The sequence below is a fragment of the Anguilla rostrata genome, chromosome 3, assembly GCF_018555375.3.
Source record: "Anguilla rostrata isolate EN2019 chromosome 3, ASM1855537v3, whole genome shotgun sequence".
NCBI lineage: Eukaryota > Metazoa > Chordata > Actinopteri > Anguilliformes > Anguillidae > Anguilla > Anguilla rostrata.
Genome location: NC_057935.1, coordinates 48967434 through 48978821, shown reverse-complemented (window position 1 = coordinate 48978821; position 11388 = coordinate 48967434). Strand labels below are relative to the sequence as shown.

The 11388-nt window shown below is 43.9% G+C and overlaps 1 protein-coding gene across 2 annotated transcripts; it reads left to right on the top strand.

Moving 5' to 3' along the window:
- Nucleotides 1-371: 371 nt before the first annotated feature.
- Nucleotides 372-11243, top strand: LOC135251028 (NADH-ubiquinone oxidoreductase 75 kDa subunit, mitochondrial-like). Of its 2 annotated transcripts, none has more exons than XM_064327980.1 (19): nt 372-530; nt 1203-1282; nt 1851-1942; nt 3950-4057; nt 4415-4491; nt 5275-5356; nt 5568-5698; nt 6219-6404; nt 7043-7177; nt 7308-7422; nt 8437-8582; nt 8707-8835; nt 8964-9093; nt 9241-9401; nt 9553-9707; nt 9915-10090; nt 10168-10302; nt 10716-10788; nt 10880-11243. In XM_064327980.1, the coding sequence occupies exons 2-19, from the start codon at nt 1207-1209 to the stop codon at nt 10969-10971; spliced, it is 2199 nt and encodes a 732-aa protein (XP_064184050.1). In that variant the 5' UTR covers nt 372-530; nt 1203-1206; the 3' UTR covers nt 10972-11243. The 2 variants fall into 2 exon arrangements, with proteins under 2 accessions (XP_064184050.1, XP_064184051.1); XM_064327981.1 differs by having other exon boundaries at nt 389-539.
- The last annotated feature ends 145 nt before the right edge of the window (nt 11244-11388 follow it).

Genomic DNA, 11388 nt, shown 5'->3' with positions numbered 1-11388 from the left:
AACTACGAACAAAACAGCAAAAATCAACTGTGTACTAACTTTGTACAGTTTAAAAGTTCAGGTAAGTCCCACAAACTGCTCCTCGCAGGAAGTACACTAGGACAAAACCAACAATTATGCCTAAGATAAAGGACTATCAGACCTCAAAACATCCTTGGTCCTTTAACTTGGTAAAAATGTCAACACACTTCATTTCCTTTTTTTTTTCTTTTTTAATCTTCCTGTTTTGTTCGACGCATCAGTTTGACAGGAAGTGACACAACAGCCCTGGGTTAAATGTGAAGAGTGAAAGGTGAAGACATAATTATTTATAACGAGATATTTGTAATAATATTATAAAGGTACGAAATTGTCGTATTCATGATATAATGTATAATTTAATGTATATTCGTGGAAAATATTTAAAGCACGAATTCTGAAAACAAATCGGACATGTCCGTCATTACGACCGGTAATTTACGAAGTCGCCATTAGTTTGTGGAGCTGCGACAGTCCCGCTGTTCTGGTCCAGAAGGCCAAATAGCGACGAGGTAAGAACAGTAAGCTAACTATTTATTATTTGATAAGTGTCTAACCGACTTATGTATTTAATGGTTTATAGGATTGTGTCACCGGGTGTCGCCAAGCAGCATTAGAAAAGATGTTTTAAAAGACGGGCGATATTCTCTGTGCCCTTGACAGGCTAATGTTAGCTAACTAGCTATTTAGCTAGGTGCACATGAGGACAAAACTCGAATAGATATCTCTTGCAAAGTTACTGTTATAATGCAGATATCTGTATAGATGAGGTATGAGAAACTGTCGACTTTGCATACTAGGCTAGATGTTAATTCTGACATGTTTGTGCTGTCAGAGTAACTAATATTGTTCATGTTAGCTAGCTAGCAATGTTGATCCTCTAAGAAAGTTCAATGGTAAATGGGCTTTCAGGTCGAATTCTTTATTGCCGTACCATAACATCACACATGAGTTAACTTGCTGGCTTCATGCTCAAACAAGAGCAATACAATGGTATAGACTTGCTAGCATACAGTATATTCATAGTTGGCCAGCAAGTCAGCTCAGTACTCTTGTAATTGCATTGAGTCTATATCAGCTAGCCAGTATTGTCTATAGCGTTAGTGATATTTAAGTGCGTGCTGCGGAACTCCAGCCAGCATTGCATTGCAGTTTACCGGGATTTGTCTCGTCTTTACTTTCAGCATCATGCTTCGTTTGCCCGTTAGCCGAGCGTTGGCTGGGGTAGCTCGCTGCAAGACCTGCCTGGCTGCCACGAATAATGGTAAAGAATGCAACCATAGATGCTCCGTATATGCCAATTTACATTTCAGTGTAGAATAGAATATCCCCACCCTTCTCAGTCGTAGTAAGCATATCCACGCAACATCAATAGGCTACTTGTATACATAGATATATTCTTAATAGCCTGTTTATCTTTTGGATTGGATTTGGTTTATCTTCTCTTTCAGTTGTCAATGTGAAATTATGCGTAATTACTTAAGTGAAAAAATAATGGCTGGGTGTTGTGAAGTCTATGTCTATTGTCAAATAACAGGAAAATACAAGTGAATCAATCTACTTTTGCCTCACAAATTATTTGCTGATGGGGCAGCTTTTAAATTCATGAAGTGTTACTAGTTTTTTTTCTGCTGATGTGGAAAGAACATTTTGATGTTGTTGATCTTAAATGGAAAACTAATTTTTACTGTGTCATTTTGGATCTGTATACCTGTCAGGAGATGGTTGCAGGTTGCTGAGGCACATGGAAAGGGTACATGGGCTACAATGGGGTCTTGCTGAATTTCTTTCTGATGCTGATGTGTGAGGTGTGCTGCTCTGTGTTGCTCCAGTTCGTAGTGCTGCCACAGCTGCCAGTAACCTGGTGGAGGTGTTTGTTGATGGGAAGCCTGTTATGGTTGAACCTGGAACTACAGTGCTACAGGTAACTTGGCCTAAGCCTGGATCTTATCTTATCCTCTCTGTTACTTTGGTTTGTACATGATTCGAGAAATTTCAAATAAACTAATAGTTGGCTCATAATATTAGTGTTGCTCTTGTTTATTGAGAAATTTTCTTTTGGAAAGACCCTCAGATTTATCTGAAATTTGGAATAAAGAAACCTCCTACAGAGTACAAACATGAAATTCCATTTCACATTTAGACCTGTATCTAAAATAATTGTTGTTAGGCTATATGTTTATTTGAAGTATGAATGTGCATGAAGTTCTGTTAATTTAGATAAAAGACACCAACATTTGACCAATGCACATTGTAGACACAATCTATTTTGCTGTCACATTAAATTTTATTTCCGTTTCCAAAACATGGGTAGTATTTGAGGTTTATAAAAATACAAGCACACTAATGTTAGTTAAATTGCATATTAATATTTTAAAAAGTTGACTGGCTGTTTTAAATATTATTTTGCATGTTTACTGATCAGGAAATAGGGACTTCTTTTTGAATAGTAACCTATTCTGTAGGATGAGGAGGGGCTCTCATAATGAAATGTGATTTAACAATCGAGTGATTTTGTTGTACTTAATCTCATGTTTAATTGAAAGAAGGATAGAAATATTGAAGCGATGGTCCCAGCATGTTCATTCAGAACACTTGTATATAGCCTTCCATTCATGATGACACCTCTGTGTACACCTTTTCAGACTTGAAAATAACGTAGGCTGAGCACACATTCCTACTGTGATAATGCTTTTAAATTTATGCAAATATCACTTTGTCTGATAAAATGGAACACCTGGTAGAGAACCTCTGGGATTGTATTGTGTAGGCCTAAATCAAGAACAGTAATGTCTGTCGGCTTGAATAGAGCTTCTGGAGCTCTTTCAGAATTCATTTTCAAAATCATTGCTTGAGATTTGAAAATAATAGTAGGATTTAGTCCCCAAATTCCCCCTCAGCACAATTAGTAGCTGGATAAAACGTTTCTGCAACTGTGCAAAATGCCTCCTGAAAATGATATACTGCGCCAAATGTCAAAAATTTGTTGAACCTCAAAAAAGGCACCCTGTAAAGGGTGAGGAGGTTACTGGGAAGTGGTTTGTTTTGGTACAGAGGTTTCAGAGCTGCTAAGACAAAAATGCGCAATCATTTGTCCCAGTGTCAAAAACCAAGTTGCAGGTTAAACTCAGATTGCTTGGAAATTCATTCTTGCGGTAACTTTTGTTTCAGAAAGGTCATGTATTGAAAATAGCAGAGCATTCTCATCATTTAGCATGGGAATCGTTGGCTTTTCTGTTTTGGAAGTTTAGAATGGCTCAGTGTTTGTAAGAGCTTCACCATCCAGCTTAACTCTTTTCTGTGTTTGAGAGTACCGAGAGTGGTCTTGGGACCAAAGTATCATACATTCAGATGCTTTAACAGTCTAACTTTCTATCTGTCAGAAAACATGGAAAATGACTTGTGCATATTGAGAAATGTAACCAAGAATAAGCCCACCAGATCCTAAAATATTTTTTCTTATTGTTTCATTGGTTTTGCATCCTTCCTTCAATGAATTTCAATTAAATATGACCTTAGGCATTGCAAAAACACATTCTTGGTAGCGTTTGCATTCATAATGACCAATGATCAATATTTACAAAAGTATGTAAAATCCAACTGGGACATTTGTTGTACTATATTGTGCAGTTGACAAAATGATATAAAAATTAAGTAATATTCATATTTACATTACCAAACTAATAATGTAAGTGCATTTGCACTTAGTGAGATTTGGTATTCTAGCCTGATTATGTCTAGCATGTACTGTCCAAACTGGTTATCTTGCATAGCCTTTGTAAGCACAGAATACCCCAATAATTATTTTTACACAGTTGTAAAATTTTGCCAACATTTCTGCCAAATATTATGTGTCTGTCTATGTATATGTTGGTTATATTTGCCTGTAAATGCCTGTAATAATGCCTGTATTTTTCCTTTTCTTTGACAGGCTTGCGAGAAGATGGGGGTGCAGATCCCACGCTTCTGCTACCATGAGCGTCTGTCTGTGGCAGGGAACTGCCGCATGTGTCTGGTGGAGATCGAGAGGGCACCAAAGGTACGCAAAGCTCCTGGCGTTAGGGTGTAGAACAGGGGTGCACACGACTCCATTCAGAGAAGGCCTGTGTGTATGCTCCTTTTTGTTCCAGGACATTATTCTAGCTTTGTTTTCTGAAGGGTTGTGCACATTAATGCTGGTTCACTCACATACTGCACAGCAGGAATACGTATTCACCAAGGATACACATTCAGCTGTAGCTGTGACACATGACAAAAATGTCAAATCAAATTGGATGGTTTGGAGAGAGGTGGGCGTGAAATCCGAAATGGACTGGCCCTCTTTGTGCACCCGTGGTGTAGAATCGGCCATCTTAGGCTCTCGTGAGTCGTAATGGGGGACGTTTTGCCTTTGCAGCCTGTGGCCGCCTGTGCCATGCCTGTGATGAAGGGATGGAACATTTTGACCAACTCAGAGAAAACAAAGAAAGCCAGGTAGGACAAGCATGACACATTGAATCCCACAATTGACATTTGTGCTTCTTAGGAGTGACTCTTAGATGAACTTTTATGTGTGCCAAAGTTACCGCTCAAGTGATCAAGGTCTCAGCTAGGGCTCTAATTTCCCATGATGCAACTGGATCATGATCACCAAGCAGTTGATCCAGGGTTCAAAGGAATGAAGATGAGAATTTGCAAAAAAAATAGTGTTTTGGAAGTGATGGCTAATTCGTTTCCTTACACTGGAGATGCTAATCTAGGCATGTGTGCGTTCAAAGAATTGCAGTGTATGCACTAGCATTTTCACATTTTTAGCATGTCAATAAAAATTTAGTAGGGTCAGCAGTGGTTTCATGTGGTTATATTTGGCAGACTGCCATGTTGGTGAAGAACAAGACGACCATTTTCTGTTTTGGGAGCTGGTCAGCCATGTTCATTTGATGTGGTTTGTGGTTGTTTGCTGTGGTGTCTGTTCTGCAGTTTCTACATGCATATTGCTGAAAGTAATCAGCATTTTCCTGTTTATGTAGGGCTTATTTCAGCACTGGTTTAAGCAACCTCACCTTGAAGTCTGTGTGGCAGAGCAGGGCTAAACACTGCGGTTGTGTCTTTTCGGACTCTCAAAATAACCACTTGAGCAATTACTTTATAGCACAGCAAAAATTTCTCAATGGAAACACACCGCATGCTAAAAAGAAAAAGGAAAGAATGTTTTTGTGTTTGTTGCCACTGGGCCACCACTTCATCTGTACTGATGGTGTTTGTCTCTCGTCTCAGAGAGGGAGTGATGGAGTTCCTGCTGGCCAATCACCCATTGGACTGCCCCATCTGTGACCAGGGAGGAGAGTGTGACCTGCAGGTAAACTTCAGGAGGAAACTGCCTGGCAGCTGTTGAGGAGGGGCTCAGGAAGTTTGGCCTCTTTGTAAGGTCAATGAGATGAGTGTTTACCTCTTTTACTCAAACTGATAGACCACAGCAGAGTGGATTAGGTGGAAGCCCAGTCTATTATGCAATGTGCATCCCCTGTCAAGGCATTACTGTATGGAACACGGCTCTCTGTGCATTGCAGGACCAGTCGATGATGTTTGGCACTGACAGGAGCCGCTTCATGGAGGGGAAGAGAGCTGTGGAGGACAAGAACATTGGGCCCCTCATTAAAACCATCATGACCCGCTGTATCCAGTGCACACGCTGCATCCGGTGAGCTGAGCCAACAACTGCCTTCACACTGGAATTACTGCTTGGAGCAGTAATTTAATCCCTAAATCGGCCTTTTTAAATAGGAACAGGAATTCATGAAAACATCGGCCAATTCTCCACACTTCGACAATCGGCCAATTCTTAATTTTTATGAAAATGTTGTATTGATATCATTGGCTGATCATTAATTATGGGAACTCTTTATAATAGGATCTTTTAACATTCATTCTAAGACTCTGACAATGGACAGAGATGTTTGAAACGCAAGTCATTATTTCAATCAATGAAGTTGCTAGAGACAGTGTTGCGGGGTTCATCATTTTTTTATTGGCTTCTGCACCTCTCCAGCTCCTGTGGTTTACATAGTCAGGTGTGCAGACATTTATTCACACACTTCACAGAAAGTATAAAATTGGCAGCCTTGGCACTGGATTTGTGTGGATGGGCTGGTTGAAACTGTAGGAGTAGGGGGTTCCAGAGAACCGTCTCTCAGGACACTGAGCTGTCCTCTGTATTCCAGCTTCGCCAGTGAGGTGGCGGGTGTGGAAGACTTGGGCACAACTGGCAGGGGAAACGCGATGCAAGTGGGCACCTACGTGGAGAAGATGTTCATGTCTGAGCTGTCCGGAAATGTCATTGACATCTGTCCCGTGGGAGCGCTGACCTCCAAGCCCTACGCTTTTACCTCTCGCCCCTGGGAGACCAGGTATTCCCTATGGCCACTGAGCCGGACCAACACGGCATCAGACATGGAGCACAGCACAGCATGACACTGAATTCTTATCTCCTAGTTTGACTTAACATTAATCTCTGACCTAGCCTTTGCTTACTGTGTGAACTGGACTTCATGTGTTCATGTCCATAAATAACTGTAACATAATGAGTATTGTACCTTATCGGACCTGTGTTTTGTAGTTGTTCCAATGACCTTCGGTATGCACTTATTGTACGTCACTTTGGATAAAAGCGTCTGCCAAATAAACATAATAAAAATAATAATAACAACACACAGTTAGACAGGCCTCTGCATGGGTCCTTACAGCACCACATGACTGTACAGAATCGCAAATGTCCACCGCACTGCAGGGTTGCATAGTTATATATTCACAGCACAGAGAAGTATGCTGACGCAGGGGTATAGCACGCCTAAGCGACTGCATTGTGCTGCACATCGCTTGGTGTTGCCCTCCAGTCTTTCATTGAGAAATGACTGGGCTTGTTATTGGTCAAGTCAAGCTGCAGTGTCTTGTGTTAGTTTTAATAGTCCATCCTATCAGAGGCCAGTAGTGTGTGTGTTATACAGCCCTCAGTCGAATGTTAATTGAAAGGAGCGCTCATCCACAGGAAGACAGAGTCCATCGACGTGCTGGACGCCGTCGGCAGCAACATCGTGGTGAGCACAAGGGGCGGAGAGGTCATGAGGGTCCTGCCGCGCCTCAACGAGGAAGTCAACGAGGAGTGGATCTCGGACAAGACCCGGTGAGACGAGCGTCTGTCTGCCCAGAGCAGGCCAGCCAACCCCAGACTGCCTTTATGTCTGTGGGCTGCCTTTGCGTCCGTGGGCTGGTCTGCCTGACTGACTGACGCCTGGCTCTCGACTCCTCTGCAGGTTTGCATACGACGGGTTGAAGCGACAGCGCCTCACTCAGCCATTGGTGAAGAGTGACTCCGGACAGCTGATGCCCACTTCCTGGGAGGACGCCCTGACGCGCGTCGCTGGAGTGGTGCGTGTACACTAGGGACCCCACCCCACAATGTTTACGTTTCATGTTTTGTTTGTTTGCACAGCTAAAAACAAAGAAAACTAGATAGGAAAAACGTGTGTGGGTGTGGTAGAAACCCAATTAGGCTTATTTAGAAACCGCACCCAAAAAATGCTTCGTCACAAACAAATTCACGTGTCAGAATCCAAAAACATGTTTATCCATATGCAAATAGATGTCCAAAATCCAGCACAAAAATGAAAATATTTACAATTATCAGCAAGAATGATGAGACTAGGAATATACACAAACAAGAACAGTTCACTTCCCTTTTTAATCTTCTCTACTTTTTAGACAAGGCCCTTCTAAATCCCTTTGCTTTAGAACAGTGGTGTCAAACTCGTGCCATGGAGGGCCGTGTGTATGCAGGTTTTCATTCCAACCAATTAATGCTGCCTTAATTGAGTCCAATTACTCATTCAGCCATATGCGTTTAACTGCATTGAAGCACAGAATATTTTTAAGCACAGAAAATAAAAAAAAAGAACATTTTTATTTAGACAATGCGGGTCACCATAGACGTCGGGTCACCATTGTGCACAAACCTGCATCCCTAATTCAGCAAATAATTTAACTAATTATATAATCAAGATCTGAGGCTGGAATGAAAACCTGCATACACACGGCCCTCCATGGCACGAGTTTGACACCACTGCTTTAGAATGACAAAGACGATGAAAATGCCATGACAGTCAAATCCCATGTGCCTGTATGTCGCAGGTTTAGCGCATATTGGTCACTGACTCATTCACAAGCAGACTCATTCTGTACCCATGCTGTGTGATGGTGGGGTGATGTTTACCTACCAGGTTCCATTGCTCTCAGTTGGAGCTACAGGGAAATTCTGGGCCAGAAGGAACGCTGGGCCTGAATGATACAATAACCTGATTCTGGACATTAGGCTGTAGAGCTCAGCCATCGTATTGTGATCACACTGTTGTGTTACATGTGTATAACTGGAGTTTGCCTTTGCAGCTGCAAGCAGCTCAGGGGAATGACGTAGCAGCCATCACTGGGGGGATGGGGGACGCAGAGGCTCTGGTTGCTCTGAAGGACCTTCTGAACCATCTGAACAGTGAAAGCTTGTGTACCGAGGAGGTCTTCCCCATGGCTGGGGCTGGGTGAGACTGGGGTGGGACTGGGGGGCGGGGGCTGCTGAAAATACAATGGGGTGGGGTGGGATGACATGGGGGAGGGGCTTGGACAAGCTCATAGGGTGTTTATCATCTGGGCCTCTGCCTGCAGCTCTGACCTGCGATCCAACTACCTGCTGAACTCCCGCATCAGTGGCATCGAGGAGGCGGACCTGCTTCTCCTGATTGGCACCAACCCACGCTATGAGGCGCCCATCTTCAATGCACGTGTCAGGAAAAGGTGGGTGGAAAATCGAATCCCCTGTATTTAAAAATAAAGCTGGTAGCTGTACGAACACCATCTTTAGTCCCTATGAATTCCTCTCAGCAATAACAAACCTTTTCACATCCTTTCTGCCATTTTTGCAGCTGGCTTCACAATGAACTTAAAGTGGCAGTGGTTGGGCGGGAGTTAGACCTAAGCTACTCCTATGAACATCTCGGGGAGTCTACACAGGTGCTGCAGGAGATTGCAGCTGGAACGCATCCTTTCTGCGAGGTAATCCTTCCTCTGGGTTTCTATGGTATGATGTACAGCATGTATCCTCCATGGGGATTTGATCAATGGTACCTTTCATGGAGCAGTGTGCTCAGTAGAGAAGAGGGCCTGTCCGTCTCCCTCGTTCACCCTCTGCCTGGCCTGCAGGTTCTGGCCCAGGCGAAGCGCCCGGTGGTGGTGGTGGGCAGCGCCTGTCTGCAGAGGGCGGACGGGGCCGCGCTGCACTCCACCGTGGCCCACATCGCTCAGAACGCCCGGACCAGCAGCGGTGTGCAGGAAAACTGGAAAGTGCTCAATGTCCTCCACAGGTAATGAGCCTTAACCCGGACGCGCCCGTATCAGGGGTCAAACGTGTTTAAGCTGGGGTAGACTGATTTAATGAAGAGGGTACACCAATACTTACGAGTAAGGGAGATCTTAAAGTGTGTCCCCTTCTCTGCTGTGTGTCCATGGCTGCAGGGTAGCCAGTCAGGTGGCAGCGCTAGACCTGGGTTACAAGCCTGGTGTGGAAGCCATCAGGAAGAACCCACCCAAGGTTCTGTTCCTACTGGGAGCAGATGCTGGGTGCATCACCAGACAGGACCTGCCGAAGGACAGCTTCATCATCTATCAGGGTGAGCGATGCTCCTGCTCCGCCCTACTGAAGTGTGAAGGGTTTTATGGTAACGTCACTTCCTTTGATCCTTTAGAGATGTGCTTTCGACGAGGAAGCTTCCTTCCAGCAGGTCCTCAGAGCCCAGTTCCTCATGTGCACTTTAGCTGTCTGTGGGGTGTGACCAGTGATATGGTGGTAAATGCTGCATCCGCTCTGTTGCTTTCAGGGCATCATGGGGATGTTGGGGCAACCATGGCTGACGTCATCCTCCCAGGGGCTGCGTACACGGAGAAGTGCGCTACCTATGTGAACACCGAGGGTCGGGCCCAGCAGACCCGGGTGGCGGTGACCGCACCAGGCACGGCCAGAGAGGACTGGAAGATCATTAGGGCGGTTGCTGAGGTGCGCTCCTATTCCCTGCCCCCTACCACCGAGCACGAGTTTTGAGATTGTTTCTCACTGCGAGCATGTGTTCGCAGCTGGCTGGTGTGACGTTGCCTTACGACACGGTGGATGAGGTGCGTGACCGATTGGCTGAGATGTCGCCCAACTTGGTGCGTTATGATGATGTGGAGGAGGCAAACTACTTCAAGCAGTCCAATGAGCTATCACAGGTCAGAACCAGGCATCTGCACCGTCTAGATACACTTTCCGTCCTTCAGCTCCTGGGTTTGAACCATCCTATTGTCCTAGTGTTGTACCAGTTAGCTGCTGGAGGAGAATCACTTTCACATCCTCTTCGTAGACTAAAGCTCTCAGTAATTTGCCATTGCTACAATGAGTGGATCACACGTAATTGACTGAATCTGCTGGAAGGCATGGAGCTATGATGGGGTTCTAGTACCACAGAAATTCATATTTATTTTGACCGAATTGTTCACCTGACAGTAATACACGGTAGTTCTGAAATTCTGATGAATTCCGACCAAGTATGTTTTTTCATCTTCCTGTTCTAACAATAGGCATCGTCAGGCAGTGTGTCTTGGCAGCTTGTTAATTTTGCGCACTTGGTCCCTCTCTCTGTTAGGCTGTGAATCAGGAACTCCTCGCAGACCCTCTGGTCCCTCCACAGCTCACAGTTAGAGACTTTTATATGACAGGTAGGACCCTGGTCTGTGGTCACATGATCTGGCTCTAATTCTCTCCTGATTCTGCATAGTGTCTCACAACTGCTCTCTCTCCCTTTCTCAGATCCAATCAGCAGAGCCTCCCAGACGATGGCCAAGTGTGTTAAGGCAGTGACCGAAGGAGCACACGCAGTGGATGAACCGTCCGTCTGCTAAAGTGCTGTCCGTATTTCAAAACATACCACATACCTTTAAGTCTCCTTTAAACCCCCAGGAACTCATCCACTATGTATCAAACTATTTAAGGCTTGCCACTCTCATTTAAACCTAATATTAGCAGTACAGATCAAGCGTGTGAATTTTTTTCTTGTATTTGTGCGCTGTACTGAGGATGTTATAAAGATGTCTTTCACATGTTTAAATTTGGGGAGGAACATTGTAGGAAAGCTTAAATGTAATGATAAATAAAAAAGCCTGTCTGATTGTAAGCTACTTCCTCATTTTCTTGAGAACCAAAAACAATAGTTATTCTACCAAAACTTAACCAGTTTTGTGCCAGTTTTCACTGTGGATCTTAATGAACCAATGAAATCCATGATTAAGAGTTAAATTTCAAATGTTTTCTCATAGGTT